Here is a 15,545-nt window from a genome sequence, read left to right as displayed (position 1 = left end):
GTGGGACAGCTCTGGGGATGGGTGGCACACGCAGAGTCCCCGCGCTCTGTGCTCCCTCTGTAATCAGAAGCACAGCTGGAAAACACCGGCCCAACCGCACGCTCCTGGAGCAGGGGCCGTGGCAAGGGAAGGGCTTATTGAAATTATTAATTAGCTTTGTTTTTAAACACGGGCTCCGAGCAGCCTCCGCAGCAGAAGGAATTGTTATTAAACGCCAGCCCTCCGGCAGGCAGGCCATGTGTGCGGAGCCCGCAGCGCTTGGCTGCCAGATAAAGACGTTATTGTTGTCATCTCGCCTCCATCCCAGCCCTCCGCCTCCCGCGCTCCCACCCACCCCGCGCCCGCGGTTCCCAGGAACAAAACCCCCGCGCAGCGCCGCGCGCTCGGCCGCCGCTCACTCGTGGAGAGGAGGAGGAGGAGGAGGAGGGAGGCAGCCAGAGGGAAACTGCCCTGGGGATTAATAAGAGGCAGGAGGAGGGAGAGGTGCACGCAGGTAAGCGGTGGGCAGGCGCTTCCCCCGAGGCTCACCTCGCCTTGCCCGATGTCCCAGCCTGGACACTGTACTGATCCACGATGCTCCTGCCCTCTCCAGCGTCTCTTACATGCACAGCAGCATTCGCTGCTCCTTTTCTCTCTCTTCGTTTTTTTTTTTTTTTTTTTTTTTTCTTTTTCTTTCTTTTCCTTCTGTTCTTCCGCAGCTGGAGTCTCTTTTTCCTTCACTTTGCTCTGTTTTTGCAAGAGTTTTGCTCAGCGTGGTGCAGGGCTGGGGGTGGAGGGGGCTGAAAGCAGAACTAAGTCCCGTGTGTGACAGCGTTGTGCCAACTGCCAGGTGCTTTCTGTGGCAGCTCCCAACCGCACGCAGGCTCAATTCTCCAGCTGGGTAGAAGTGCTGGGGGTGGACAGGGGGCTGCTCAGCCCACCCCGTGCCCAGAGCAATCTCCTGCTTGGGAAAGCAGTGCGGAAAGTGTTCAAGGAGTGGGAGAGTTTGAGAGGAGAGCGCACACCTCTGGAGTCAGGACTGCTCCCAGGGAACCTCCGTCACTCTGTGTGTTGTGGCACCGGGTCACTGAGCTCTGGGTTTGCAGGGAATGGGGTGGGGGGCTGCTGCAGGGTGCTGCTCCCACAGGAGGAAGGCTGGGATTGTACAGCGAGGTGGGATGAGGCAGCCAAACAACATCTGGGTGCCTCAGGAGCAATTTTAGCATCCTTTTGTGCACGGTGGTTGAGCTTTTCTACCCAACAGGCAATGTCTGTGCCTGGAACACGCAGCCCACTCCCAGGGCACGTAACACTGCCTTTGCCACCCCATTAGATGGAGCAGCTTGGCTCACAGCCGGCTCTTTGTGCCTGCTTCAGCAGGCGAAGGGAGAAAGCAACGGGGCAGGGATGCTCACTTAAATCCTGGAAAAAAAATTTTGGTGTGCAGAAGAGATTCAGTTTTACACCAAACCTGCCCTTCTTTGCCTTTTTGAGAGCTGGATGCTTTTAGGAAAAGAAACAAATAAATAAAAGGATGAAAAACAGAAATTCATTCTCTTGGCAGCCGAATGCAAAGCACGCAGCATGTGAGGGCTTGGAAACTTTCCTAGGAGCTGTGGGCTGCCTTATGTGGTGCTGGGCTGCAGCATCCCATAGCCTGGGGGAGCGCCGGTTCCTGGGTGCCCCTCTGTGCTGCAGGGCAATGGATTGGGTGCTCCCAGCAGGAGGGATGGAAGTATGGCTGTGGGAGGTCTGCTCTGCCTTGGGAAGAGTCTGGGAGAAAGGGATGAGGCGGAAGGAGCTGACAAAGCATCAGGGAGTGTTTCTCAACGTTTTACAAAAGCGGAGCTGGCACGATGCGTCTGCTGGGAGGGGAGTGGGGTGTGCATGGGGGTTTGCTTCTGTGGGTGCAGCATGGAGGTGTGCGGGCTGAGCCAGGAGCAGCCTCAGGGCATGCAGGGAGGAGGAGGAGAAGAGAGGAATTGCTGAGATGGAGGAAGCAGCAGTGGTGCTTTCTGCCTGCGTTGCCTTCTCACAGACCATCCCAGGGGGAAGCGGTCGTGGCAAACACAACGAGCTTTTCGCAATGAGTCTGGTGACTGTGACACAGTGGGGGGAGCACTCATGGGCTGCGCATCGCCATCCCCACAGCCCGCAGTCCTCAAGCTGAGCCCACAGGCATTGCTTGTGAGCCCATGCTCACATTTGAGCTGCTCTGCAGCCGGACTACAGCTGGTCCCCTGGGACACCCATGTCCTGCATGTTCACATGAGAAGAAATGCAGCACCAACCCCAGCTGGATCAGCAGCCCAAAGCTTGTCTTTTGGCTGGGAAATTACTGGGAAAGGGCAAGCAGGGCTGTTGTATCACTGCTCTGCTCTGCTGTGCTCCCCAGGCGCCTCAGGAACTTGCGGGTGGCAGCATGTCTGCCTCCCTCAGAGGACAGCCTGGCACTGTGCACTGTGGTTTTCCAGCATTTCCAGCACTGCGGCACTGCTGGATAAAGAACCCCCTGTTTTGGTTAAAACTGATCAGACCCAGAACCTCGTAGAGAGCTAATGGGCTGTTATGGAGATTGGAGCAGGAGGGAGACCAATAGGGATTCTTTGCTGGCTCCTTTTGGCTGTTTTTAAAGTCACTATTTCTTGTTCTGCTGTAGAGTGCAGGTTCACAGGGAAGCTGGGGGTATTTTCCAGCCTGGGGAGTGGAGATGAAATGAGAGATGGAGGTAGCAGTGGGAAAGCTGTGAAGGGAGGGGGGCTATTGGCAATGGGCTGGAATGTAATGGTGCAGCAATCAAGTCTTTACCCTCACCTTCCTAAAGACAAAGGTCCCCTTTATTTATCCCTCTTGGCCCCTCCACAGGAGGAGGGGTCCCAGAAACATCTGTCCAGAGCCTGCTGCTGCTCTCTGTATACCCAGCTGCTCCTGGAGGCAGCCCCGAGGGCAGGAGGCACCTGAGAGAGACTGATGTGATTTGTGCCTGCCTAAAATCTCCCAGCAGCCTTTACAAAACTCCCTCCTCTTCCAGAAGCTGTGATTTCTGCACCGGTCGCTGCGCTAGCAGCAAGCATTGCTTCGGAGCAATGGGCTCAGATGCACCAAAGGTAAACTATTTGGAAAGCAAAGTGTTGTTTGGGGATGGAATTTCCAGCTGTTGTGCTGAATTTTTGTTGTTTGTAATGGGATACTGAATGCACAGCTGTCTCTTCTTGGGAAAAGCTCCAGGCTGGCATTTATTGGAGGCTTTGCCATAACTCCAACCAGGGTCCTGTAGGAGATGCTGGTCTTGCACCCAAGCCACTCAGCATGGCTCAAGAGGCGCCTGAACTGTTAAAACTATTCACAGAATGGGGCTTTCCTCTGCAGCGAGCAGTTGGTTTCCTGAAGGCATTCATTGCTTCATGATTTAACTCTATTCCTACTGCAGGGATTCCTTGGGGAGGCACCCCGGAGAGGTGTTGGAGGTGTCTCTGATGGGGAGGCATCCCATCAGAGCACGATGGGAAAGGTGGAGGCATCTGCAGAGCAGATACTGCCACAGATTCAGCAGCCAGTGCTCATGCAGGATCAGGGTGTGGGATTTCAAAATCTATTTCTTGCATTCATGTGAGTGAATTCAGTGGTATGAAAGTCGACAAATAACAGACTGCTGATGGCTCTGTGTCCAGGGAGAGCCAGCTTTGAACCTTCCAGTGTGCTGGAGGCAACTGTAAATCTCATAGCAGCCTCAGGCTTGTTGCAAAAAGACTGGTTGGTGATGTTTTTCTGGACGTGGGTGCCACAGGCCATGAGCTGCTGCGTGCAAATTGCAGGGGAGAGGGTGCTGCTTTCTGTGCGTGCGATGGAAGCAGTGGGCAGACCGGCTGCAGTCCTGGCCCCGCAGGCTGCAGGTTGCAGGCAGTACAGTGGTTAGGAGGATTTGCATCTGCCTGCTGACACTTTCTTTCTGCACTGACAAATAGCACATGATGCTGTCACTCTTGGGTCTGGATTTCTGGCTCAGACACTATTTCTGCAGAGTCCCTGTGGTGATGGAGGCTCATGCGGAGGGGGCAGCATGGCTGTGTGTGTGACAGCACTCACGTGCCAGGTGTTTTCTGAATGGGCTGAAAGCTGACTCAGCTCTTGAGTCTGATGGGGCAATGGGGCAACCTCGTCCTCGCCCCTCATGGTGGAGTTGCCCCTGCGGCAGGGAGGAGCTGAATGGCTGCACCAAAGAGTGCGCTGAACAGCAGCGTACTGCATCCCAAACACCTCTTCCCTCCACCACCAGCCAAATGCAGGCATCAGATCTCCCCCCACTCCACCAGGCTTTGTGGATGTGAAAATCCAGAGCTGAGTTTTGGAGCTGATGCAAAAGCCCGCACAAAAGTTTAGGATAATGTGGGGGGAGAGGGTGTGCAAAGGGGGACGTGGCTGGAGAGGAGGGGGATGCTGTGGGGCCAGGGAGGGGCCTGTGTGTTGGGAATTTGTCTGTACTCCGCAGCCTGCTGTCTAATCTGTCCTCCAACAACACAGAAGCATGCACGTACATCCCCAAAGGGAACTGACTGCAATACTGCTGAGCTGAATATCTGGCGGTGCTGCTCTTCCCCTGTTCCTCCCTTCCCCCAGCGAGATGCCAGAGCTCTGATTGAAAACAGCAGGCATGGGAGCCTTGTAGGGTTAAACAGAGCCAGATGGGAGTGGAGTGAGACAAAAAGGAAAGTAACACAGGCCAGGGGAGGGCTGGGGGTGGGAACAGGGTTTTTTTTCAAGGAGAAAGTCAATTACTTTGAGCCCCAGGAATGCATGGGATTGCTTCAAAGGGAGCAGGGCTGGCACAGCCTCAGGGGCTGGAAGAAGCACCCACCAGAGTTGGAGTGGAAAGGGGGTTGTTATGCTGGAGGGGACCTAGACAGGCATTTCCATGCCAGGAAAAGGCAACAGGAGGGGGTTTGGTGGTGGGTGCTGCTATACCTTGAGGCAGACTGATTTGAGCTCCAGCATCACCAAAGCCTCCTGCTTCATGCTGCTATCCCAGCTGTAATGTCTCCCACGGCATCTGCTCAGTTAGCCTGGGAGATCCATTCTCCTCTCTGTCTCATCTTCCTCCCCACCCTCCTCCCTGTCTCCCCACTCTTGGTTCCCCTTCCCATCCCGGTTCTGCCCAGCTTCTCCATCTGCTTTGCTGTTCATCCACCTGGGCTCCATTCTCACTGGAGTGCCAAATGCCTTTGGTAGAAGCCTGACAAACACCCCCAGGTATCTGCTGCCTGCACAGAAAGTACAGAACCTGGCCTGCTCCAGCTGGCCTGGGAAGCATCCAAAGCACCTCCTTCACCAGGCTTTCTGGGGAGCTCATCTGCAAAGAGCTGGATTCTGCCACCCTCCAAGCTGTCAGCTGGAGAGCACCCAGCAAAAATCTTGCAGAGAAGTTTGCTGCTGCTGTTTCAGGCAACAGGGATGGGACAGAAAGCCTCCGTGGGCTTAGTAACAACCGCAGAAATCACAATGTGGTTGAGAAGGAGAAGTGGGGGATGTGAGCTGTTGGGCTGGTGTCCAGGAGGGGCTCCCAATGGCTAGGGACAATCAGAGGCCTTGTCTGATCCCTCTAGATCCCCCACTGCTATTGCACTCCCCCTAAAGTACCAGCCCAGCCTAGCACCCTGCAGTGGGGCTGGAGGTGACGGATCAGTTATTTGGGTAACATAGGGAGCCATATGGCAGAATATCTTCAGTATTGTCCAATCGTAATCTTGCAAATGTCCTTTTTTTATCACACAGCCTTAGAAATGGGCCGTCCTGCATTAAATCCTGGTCCCTGAAGCACAACACTATCCATCTTCACTGCTCTGCTAGCTGCTGCAGGCCTCCTGCTACTGTTGCTCAGCCAGTTTGTTGCTGAATCATTGATTTTTTGGCTCAAGAGCAAAATTAACCCTAATCCATCAGGGCCTCTGAAAGGGCAATCCATCCTTCTGGAAGAAGGGTGCAGTGAGGCTCCCAACCCACACTGGGGACATCTTCCCACCACAGGAGATGCTGCTTATTGAAGCTGAAGGGATGCTGCAGTTCAGAGCAAGAAAATGGCTCCTCGTGGCCCATCTGCTCACCTCTGCTCTATTCAGGGGATTTCTGCCCTCCCTGCCTGTCTTTATGACCGCTCGTCTTTTGCCAGAATTACTGCACAGTTTCCTTGCAGTTTTAGGACCCCTGTGTAGCTCTCTTCCCTCTTAATGTGGAATGAGTAGGGTTACCTTGATCTCATTTCTGTGCCCTGCTGTAGGTGACTTTTCTCTCAGCTGTGTTTTGTTCTTTGAAAGGCCAAAAAAGTAAAAGTAAAGATCAACCAACCAACCAACCAACCAAAAAAAAAAAAAAGAAGAAAAGAGACAAGCCCTACAAAAACACAAATGAAATGGAAAAAAAGCAACCCCCAATGGCATAAAGCTGAGCCAGAGGAGATCTCAGTGAACTCATGCTTGGGAAAGGGGTTGGATGTAAAGATAACTCCCAGGGGGCAGGAGAAAAAATAGCAGGTTACTGGCAGAGTAGTGGAGTAACTCCTGGTGCCAGAGACTGTGGTGATGGGAGATGATGCAGAACCTAAACTGGTCTCTTCACACAGAGGGTGGTGAGGCACTGTAACAGGTTGCCCAAGGAGGCTGTGGATGCCCCATCCCTGCAGGCATTCAAGGCCAGACTGGATGTGGCTCTGGGCAGCCTGGTCTGCTGTTGGTGACCCTGCACACAGCAGGGGGTTGCTCATCTATGAGCATTGTGGCCCTTTTCAAGCCAGGCCATTCTAGGATTCTGTGATTCTTCCTAACCCACCTCTTGTTGTCTCACTTAGGCAAACATCTGGACCATGAAGTTGGCCTTTAGCTTGCTTCTCCCACTTGTTCTTGTGCTGATCTCAGAGGTGAGTGGGCAGCGGAGGAAGCCTCCACGGAAACCCACCCGCCCGCCTCCTGAGCCCGTCGAGCCTGTTGAACCCGTGGAGCCCACCGAGCTGCCCCCACCCCTGCCGCCTGGCCCACCCTCCATCTTCCCTGACTGCCCCCGAGAATGCTACTGTCCCCCAGACTTCCCCTCTGCCCTCTACTGTGACAGCCGCAACCTACGGAAGGTCCCCATCATCCCATCCCGCATCCACTACCTCTACCTCCAGAACAACTTCATCGATGACCTCCCGGAGGAGTCCTTCAGGAATGCCACAGAGCTGAAATGGGTCAACCTCGACAACAATCGCATCCGGAAAGTGGACAGGCGGGTCCTGGAGAAGCTGGAAAACCTCATCTTCCTCTACATGGAGAAGAACCAGCTGAAGGAGGTGCCTGCCTTCCTGCCGCCCAACCTGGAGCAGCTGCGCCTGAGCAGGAATCAGATTTCCAAGATCCCTGCTGGGGTCTTCAACAAGCTGGAGAACCTGGTGCTCTTGGATCTGCACCACAACAAGCTCAGTGATGGAGTTTTCAATAAAAACACCTTCAAAGGACTCAAGAATCTCATGCAACTCAACCTTGCCCACAACATCCTGAGGAAAATGCCGCCTGGGGTGCCCAGTGCCATCCACCAGCTCTTCCTGGACAGGAACAACATCGAAGACATCCCCAGTGACTATTTCAAGGAGTTTCCCAACCTGGCGTTCATCCGACTCAACTACAACCAGATCTCTGACAAGGGGCTCCCCAAGAACTCCTTCAACCTCACCAACCTGCTGGTGTTGCACCTAGCTCACAACAAGCTCACCAACGTCCCTTTCATCAGCGCCAAGCTGGAGCACCTCTACCTGAACAACAACTCCATTGAAAGTGAGTCACGTTGGCCAGCCGGGAGAGATCTGGGAAGCAGATAGATTGAGAGATGGCAAGAGTTTTGTTCCAAAGGGCATTTTTCACCCATGAACCTTTCAAAGGGGGGATGCAGTGGTGAGATGAGCTCAGGTTTTAGCGTTGGCAAATGAAGGTGGGTTTGCACGAGGTGAAGGACGAACCACAGATGAGGGTAGCAGCAGAGGAGCAGGGCTGAATAGCCCTTAGAGCTGCAAGGCTTTTCTTATTCGTTGCCATGGGCAGATGTTCTTAGGGGCTAGCAGTCATTGAAGCAGTTACTTCCCCACCAGGGTTCAGAAATAGGGCTGCTCAGAAAAGAGTGTCTGTGCATGTTTTACAAACTGATGCCAAATACACAGTCAAGATGGTTAGAAATAACCCAGATTAACTCTCAAGCAGAGCCTCACAGAGGAAGGAACAAGGAGAACAGGGCTGTGATGGAGGTTGTCTTGGCAAACCAACCTCAGCAGTTTCACGCTGCTCCAGGCAAAGCATAGCGACTTGATGGTGCTGGCCTGTGAAGTGTGTAAACACAGCCAGCACATTAGAGAAGAAGGCAGAGAACCATTCCTGGTCAAGCCAGATGTTTCTGCTTTTAGAGGTCCAGTGACCTGCTGTCCTTGCTATCTGCAGGGGAGCAAGAATGCTGCACTCCTGCCAGAAACCCTCTGTGCATTGGGGAAAGAGAGCTGGGCTCTCATATTTCAGGCTCTGGTTTGGGGGCTGCAGGACCTGCACAGGGAATACTCATTTGTGGAGCAGCTGCCAGGCAGGACATTGGTCCCAACAGGTGACGTGACGCCACCACTTCCACATGCTGCAGTGTTTGTTTATTGGGCAGTGACTGTGCAGCTTTACATGGAAGAGCAGTGTGCTGCCACGGAGATGTAAAATTGTGGACCGGGCTCTGGCTGTGGCATCAGGAAGGGGCAAGGCAGGAGCTGTCTTCTTACCTGCCAAGCACTGACCGTGTTGTGATGATCCCTTTTGTCTCCAAATTGGCTCTCTGTATTCCTCACCTTGCTTTGGCTGAGTGACCTGCTTCATTTCTGAACAAAAGCAAGATTTCTCTCTTGCTTGGTCTGCACCCTGCCCCTTGCAGGGGCTGGGGATTCTCCCTTTGATAGCAAAGCAAACCCACTGTGGGGGTGACCCTATGAAGATAGCGACAAATAAATGGAGGAGAGGGGGATGGTTCTCTAGCATCCCACCCTGCCTTCCTTTTCCTCATTACCTCTAACCCATGCCCTTCTTCTCCTTCTTTCCCTGCAGAAATCAATGGGACGCAGATCTGCCCCACCTCACTGATGTCCATCCAGGATTTCTCCCCCTCCGACCTGGACAGCGTGCCCCGGCTCCGGTACCTGCGGCTGGACGGGAACCTCCTGAAGCCCCCCATCCCCTTGGACCTGATGATGTGTTTCCGCCTCCTGCAGTCCGTGGTTTTCTAGCCCTGCGTGCCTCTCCTATGACTTGGCTTTGCACAAAGACTTGAACCCCATCAGCTTTTGACACTCGGGACTCTCTTTGCTTCCCCCTTCCCTTGCTCACACTCTGGCCTCTCTGTTCCTCATCCCCTCCCTCCCCCCTTTCCTTGCCTGCGGTGGCTTCTGTGTACCCGGGGGTTGTCTGCAGGACAGCATCATGTTGCAGCAACTGTCCCAGGTCCCAGCATCAGCCTGGGCTGCATGGGGGGCTGTCACCTCTCACTATGCTGTCACACTCCTGTCACCCTGCCCCTGCCCTCACCCCCTCCCCTCCCCACTTGGCCCTTTGCCAGCACTGGAGCTGGCTTCATCTCTCCCCTGGACCTGGCAGAGTTTGGGGAGGATGGGCTCGGTCCTAGCCAAAGCGTGTCCTGGTGGAGCTGATGAGGAGGCTGTTTGGGGAAGGGATGGCACAGGAGCGAGCGGTGCTGCAGGACAGCAATCACACAGCCCTGTGATGGAGCTATTTCAGCTCAGAGCAGCAGTATTCTGCACAAACACCAAACCCAAACAGCCACGAAAGCCGAGACCGGCCTATCTGGGGACAGCTGCATCCCTGCGCTCGGGGCTGCAGCACGCGCTGAGGCTGACTCCCGGCTTTGGGAAGCGCAGCCCTCCGTCCCCGCACCGCCTCCCATCAATCCAAGCGGGTTCTGCGGTCACCTCCAACCGACGGCGGCGGAGCGGCGCTGCGGGTCCCAGCCCGATCCCGGGGCGTTCCCCAGAGGTCCCGCGGCCGCCGCCCGGTTCGGTGCGCGGGGCGCCGGCTGGGACCGCCGGGCCGAGCCGGCAACGACACCTCGTGGCCGCAGCCACGGCCCGGGGCCGGGACGCCGTCCTCCTGCAGCTCCGCAGCCTTGCTCTCGGGGCGGCGTGGCTGAGGGCGATTGGGCAGGAGATGGTGGAGGGGGGGGTGGGGCGGGGGGGGCGACCCCTGCTGCTGCCTGGGGGGTTGCAATACACGCCCCTGGTTCTGCCCCCCGCGCCCGGGTTTAGCCCCCCCCCCCCCCCCCCCCCCCCCCCCCGCATCCTGCCGCCCCCGTGCTGAGATGCTGACGTGAAGAACATCTGGGCTTTGCTGGCTGGGTGACCTCCCCCCGCCCTGCCCTCCCCTCCTCTCTGCACCCCCACCTCCTGCAGGTTTCACTCTGTCGCTTTCTTGGACCGAACACACGTCTGGTTTTGCCTTGTGGTTTTTGATTGTTTATTATTATTATTATTATTTTTAAGGAGAGGAAAAGAAAAGGGAAAATTACTCTTTTGGAAAAGCTGTTTTTTATCCCCTCTTCTCCCCATTTCCACATGTATCACTTCCCTCTTGGATAGCTGTGCCTGCGTATATAGGGTGTCCGGGTTTAGAGGGGATTACTCTTTTTTTTTTTTTCCTTCCTGATTCTCAGGACTTACATTTGAGGAGAAAAAAATCCAATCAAAACAAATATAAAGCAATAAACCAAAGAAACCAGCCTTGGTATTCATCCCCCAAAGTGACCCTTCTCTGGGGTGGGCATGGACAGGCACTGTGTCCCACTCCCCAGGAAGGGATGGGCATGCTTCCTACAGGAAGGATCAGCAAACTCCCATGATATTCAGGATTTTTTAAATAATATGAGTCTCTCCAAGTCTTCTTCCAATGGGCTTTGTTGGGTTTGACAGGTTTCAACCTTAGACCCGGAGACCCTATGTATATATTTATATATAATGTGTATATATACTGGTAGACTGTACAGATATATCTAGAGACATATGTAGTTCTCAACTGATTTCAACTTAATGGTATTTTCACTCCTACTCTCTGCAGCAGTGAAAATAAAGAGATTCACAAGGGACCTGGAGCTGTGGTTGTCTCTGCATCTTCTCTGTTGCATGGGAGCAGCTCCATTTGGCAGCACAGGGCAGCCCTCCCAAAAGCTGGAGCTTGTCTGTTGCTCACCCAGGGCTCTCCTCTACCTGTGGTGATCAGGTTTCTGGAGCATGGGCCTGGCCTAATGAACAGTTCTGCTAATTAGGAATGCCCAACTTTGACTGCAGCTCCCAGGGCTGTGGATGCAGATGATGGGTGTTGTTGTCCCAGCATGGCTGCATGCACTGCACTGGGGTGGGTTGTCTCAAACTGGGGCTGAAGTGCCCCACCTCACTTTGGTGCTCCCAGGAAAGCCAGACAAATGCCTTTGGGGTGAGTTTGCCCCTCCGGTTGGCACAGGTGGACTTTGGGACATGTAGGAAAAGCATTTCTGACACACTGCAATAAGCCTGGACCCCCAGCGCTGTGGTTGTGCGGGTTGCATGCGTGCTTTCACACAAGCAGAATCGGTGTGGGCAGCAATTTATCTTCTGCCCATCACTGCAGGTTCAAAATCTCTTTTTGCTGCTGCTCTCCCCACGCGAATCATGAGCAGAGAGGGAGGGTGGGTGTGGGTCTGGAGGGAACGTGTGGGCTCTGGCATGGGGCACACAGGTGTGTGCATGCGCCATACAGAGCAGGCAGCTAGCTCTCCTGTTTTTCTGCTGTAGAATAAAATCTGTACTTTGTGATGGGCACATGAACCCCGTGCTTCGACGTGGCTGCCACTCGAGACAAAGAACCCAACACTGAAGAAACAAGGGGGGCTGCGCCGTGGTGCCCCCGAGCTGCCATGTCATCTCCATCACCGTGGCTGCTGAGCCGCCTAATGAGGGGCTTAATGGGGATTAGCGGCAGCCCTTTGCTCCACTGTTTCCCGAGGGGGCCGGGGCTGCTTTGGCAAGAGGGGAACGTGCGTGGGACATGGGACGTGTGTGGGACAGCTCAGCCACACCACACAGCTGGGTGTGCTGGGCCTGTGGGTGCGTGGACAAGGATGGTCCCCGCTGCGAGGGTGTCCTTGCCTGTCAGAAAGAAGTGGCAGATGGGCATGACGTCTCGGGTGGGTGAGCGTGTGGGCTGCGATCTGTGTGCAAGAGAGATGAACGTTTTCACAGTGGTGGGTGGCTGCATGTGCACCGTGCTGCCCAGTATTGATGGAGCCGAAGGGGCTGGTGTGCACACCCAGCCCATCTTGAGGTGTCCTAGCCCTGTAGGACACATCCTCAACACTCAGAGGATGCAGCAGGGCTAGGAGCCGCAGGTGGCAGGGAGCCAGCAGCTCTACTGCACACGTGGGTGCATGGAGGGGAAGAGGGGAACTTCTCCCACCCCACTCTGGTGGTGAGAGTGGTGCTGCTCCCAGTCTGTGCCTGCTCCCTCTCCACAGACCGCTCCAAGTTTCCAAAACAGCACTGCACAGAGGGACTGAGCAGAGGGGAAAAGTGAGGGGGGCAGATGAGCCGAATGTCACAGGGTACTTGGCTGCTTCTGGGCATGTGCTGAGCGAGGACGTCCAAAGGCTGGGGAGCAGGAGTCCCCGCACACCCTCCCCAAGGCTGGGGTGCTCACTGCACCTTGATGGAAACCCCACTCAGCAGCTGGGGCTGCACCTGATGCTCTGCCAATCCTGCATCCATGAAACAGCCACATGTAGAAATTGCTCCTTGCCTTGGTAGGATCTGGGCTGTTGGGGCAGCCCACTATGCCCTCTTTGAAAAGAACTGCGTGTCCCCATCATCCTTGGGGACACAGAGTGTAGGGAGTAGAGTACGGTCCTGATGCCATCCCATCTCATCCATCACAGCCCCAACACAAACCCAGGCAGTTGGAGGAAAGCCACCACGGCTCTGGCTTGTCCGTGGAAACAAAGTAAGGTCGCAGTGGAGTGCTGGGGACAGCTGGAGGCTGCCAGTCTGATTGGCCATGTCTTACCTCTCCCCACAGCGGGAACTGCGCCAGGTCCTTCCACCGATCCTCTCCAGGTATTAAAAACCCAGCAGCACTTTCCAGGCCAGCAACAGCCCACAGGAGCGGAGTTCTGTGCCAAGGAGGGGAAAGGGGGTATGTGCATGCTGTCTTCCTTCTTTCTGCTCCTTCTGCACTGAGCCCAGTGGCTCCATGTAGGGTTGGGGTGAGCGGTGGGTCTGGGTGAACTGGGTGTTGATGTTGCACACAGGAGGCTAATGGATTTTATTGCTCTTGTAATGGTTTGATCTGCAGGAAAAGTGGAAATTAGGAGCAGCATTCTCGAACCAGATGCACTCTGGGTTGTTTGTATGGGAGAGTTGTATTGGGGGGCTGCTGGGGCCAGACTGCTCTGCTTGCTGGGAGTGGGTGGGGCCAGACTGCTCTGCTTGCTGGGAGTGGGTGGTGCTCCGAGCCCCTCATCACCTCCTCAGGGCTGGGAAAGTGAGGGCAGCCCAGCTGCTTGGGGCCTCTCCTGCACAGCCGTGCAGCCAGGCGTGAAATGGGCTGAGAAGAAAATAAAAGCTCATCCCCCACTGCAGTCCCTGGCACGGCTGCAGAGCGAGGCCAGCGTGCTCATCCTGCCTTCCTGCCCTTCTCTTTGCTTTCACCGCTTTGCAGCTGTCTTAGGGTAGATGGCTTTAGGGCACAGGATGCAGACTCTGGCCTGGGTGGGCATCGCCAGCCTGTGTTTGGGAGCAACCTGGGCTGTCCCAGCCAAGAAGGAAAGGAAGAAGGTGGAGAAGCCAAAACCTGACCTTGTGCTTTATGAAAACCTCGATCTGGAGAACTATGACATGACTCTGGACAGCTATGGGGACATCATGGACCTGAACAACTATGAGGAGCTCTATGACTATGGTGACCTGGCTCCCAAGGTGAGGGGAACAGGAGGGCATGTAGGGCAGGGCTCACCTGGGGAAGGAGGCAGGGGATGCCCCGAGAAATGGACCACAGCTGGTTCTTGTGGGCCATGGCTGGAGAACAAACTCGGCCCCTTGCACAAGCCTATGAGCGTTGGTGTTTCTTCCACTTGTTTTGCTGTTGGGAAGGCTTTACCCAATCCCAAATTTCTCCTGCTTCCTTGTGTCCTGCCTGGGCTGAGTATTGCTATAGGATGAACCATGCGAAGACAAGGAAAAAGTGTTTGCATCCCTCTGGGTAGTAGAGAGTAGATTCTGAAGGGCCAGGAAAGCTGCTGAAGGAGCAGCTGGCTTTCCTATGAGAGGTGTCCAGTACCCCAAAGGGGACTGGGAGAACTTGCTCAGCCTTCATGCCCCATCTGTTTTGCAGATCGAGGTTGGGACTCTGGCTCCTCGCCCCAAGGACCGCGGGACTCTGCCAGAGCTGGGCACAGCAGCTCCAACACCCAAGTTGCAGCCTCTGGCTACCACCAATCCCACCCGCCCAGCACCACCGGGACCCAACACTGCGCAGGGTGAGCACAGACTGACAGGGTTTCCATCCACTGCAGCCATACGGCCCAGGGTAGGCATGGATTGTGCTCTGCAAGAAAGAGAGCAAACTCTTTTCCAACAGCAGACAGCAGCAGTTATTTGCTCTGCCCATGCAGCAAGAAGAGGAGGGGTGCTGGGGTTTGCCTTATCACACAGCAGGCAGGAGTGCTGCAGCAAGACATTTCTGAGAAATGAGCTCCAGCAAACACCAGCAACATCTTAATGAGCACAGGCATTGTGAGAGTTGGACAGAGTAGCAATTAGATTAGCGACAATTAAAATCCTGTAGTGAGGGATAAATATCTTTATTCATTTTCTGTGATTCCGGACTGGGACAAATTAAGGAGGAGGCAGAGGGAAATTGTTGCCTTTCTGCTTTGAACTCTCCCATTAATGGATATAGAGCCTGGTGGCCCTGGGGGAGAGGAAGCCTGCATGGGAGGCACCCAGCTTTGCCTCTCCTGCTGCCCCTGCCCAGCTTTGCTGGGACCACCTTGCTTGCACAGTGGAGTAAAGTGTTTTGCTCAATACAAAACTATTTTCTTTTGCTTTCTTTTGCCACATTTTTTCTGTGAGAAAAAATAATGCGTCCAAATGAGCTTTATGTGCAACTCTGCTGTGCTTGGGAACCTTGCATCTACCCTTCTCCCATAGGAGCTACCCTGATCCTGAGCAGATTCATTTATTAGCAGACCTCAGGCTAGTGCTTCCTGACCCTTCTTCTGCTGGTTGGGATGCTCAAGGGAGATGGAGCAGCCCAGCTGTGCCATGCTCAGCCATGTCAAGCCATGCTGTGCCGTGCTGAGCCGTGAGGTGCTGTGCTGTGCCATGCTGAGCCGTGAGGTGCTGTGCTGTGCCGTGCTGAGCCATGAGGTGCTGTGCTGTGCCATGCTGAGCCGTGAGGTGCTGTGCTGTGCCATGCTGTGCTGTGCTGTGCTGAGCAGTGAGGTGCTGTGCTGTGCCATGCTGTGCTGTGCTGTGCCATGCTGTG

General features: G+C 54.9%; 2 protein-coding genes across 3 annotated transcripts in view; both read left to right on the top strand.

Annotated features, from left to right (window-relative positions):
- The first annotated feature begins 402 nt into the window (after positions 1-402).
- On the top strand, positions 403-9,989 carry LOC122168396 (proline and arginine rich end leucine rich repeat protein). Of its 2 annotated transcripts, none has more exons than XM_042833696.1 (3): positions 403-493; positions 6,818-7,778; positions 9,072-9,988. In XM_042833696.1, the coding sequence occupies exons 2-3, from the start codon at positions 6,833-6,835 to the stop codon at positions 9,248-9,250; spliced, it is 1,125 nt and encodes a 374-aa protein (XP_042689630.1). In that variant the 5' UTR covers positions 403-493; positions 6,818-6,832; the 3' UTR covers positions 9,251-9,988. The 2 variants fall into 2 exon arrangements, with proteins under 2 accessions (XP_042689630.1, XP_042689629.1); XM_042833695.1 differs by lacking the exon at positions 403-493 and adding an exon at positions 3,011-3,086 and having other exon boundaries at positions 9,072-9,989.
- Positions 9,990-13,732: 3,743 nt separating this feature from the next.
- The window catches only part of OPTC (opticin), a 3,077-nt gene continuing 1,264 nt past the window's right edge, over positions 13,733-15,545 (top strand). The window contains exons 1-2 of the mRNA XM_042833767.1: positions 13,733-13,975; positions 14,391-14,535. Coding sequence (XP_042689701.1) covers positions 13,733-13,975; positions 14,391-14,535 — 388 coding nt within the window. The remainder of the gene's footprint in view (positions 13,976-14,390; positions 14,536-15,545) is intronic.

The sequence above is a fragment of the Centrocercus urophasianus genome, unplaced genomic scaffold (genome assembly GCF_019232065.1).
Source record: "Centrocercus urophasianus isolate 14NV4802_14NV808 unplaced genomic scaffold, USGS_Curo_1.0 seq_42, whole genome shotgun sequence".
NCBI lineage: Eukaryota > Metazoa > Chordata > Aves > Galliformes > Phasianidae > Centrocercus > Centrocercus urophasianus.
This window is presented reverse-complemented; position numbering and strand designations above follow the sequence as displayed.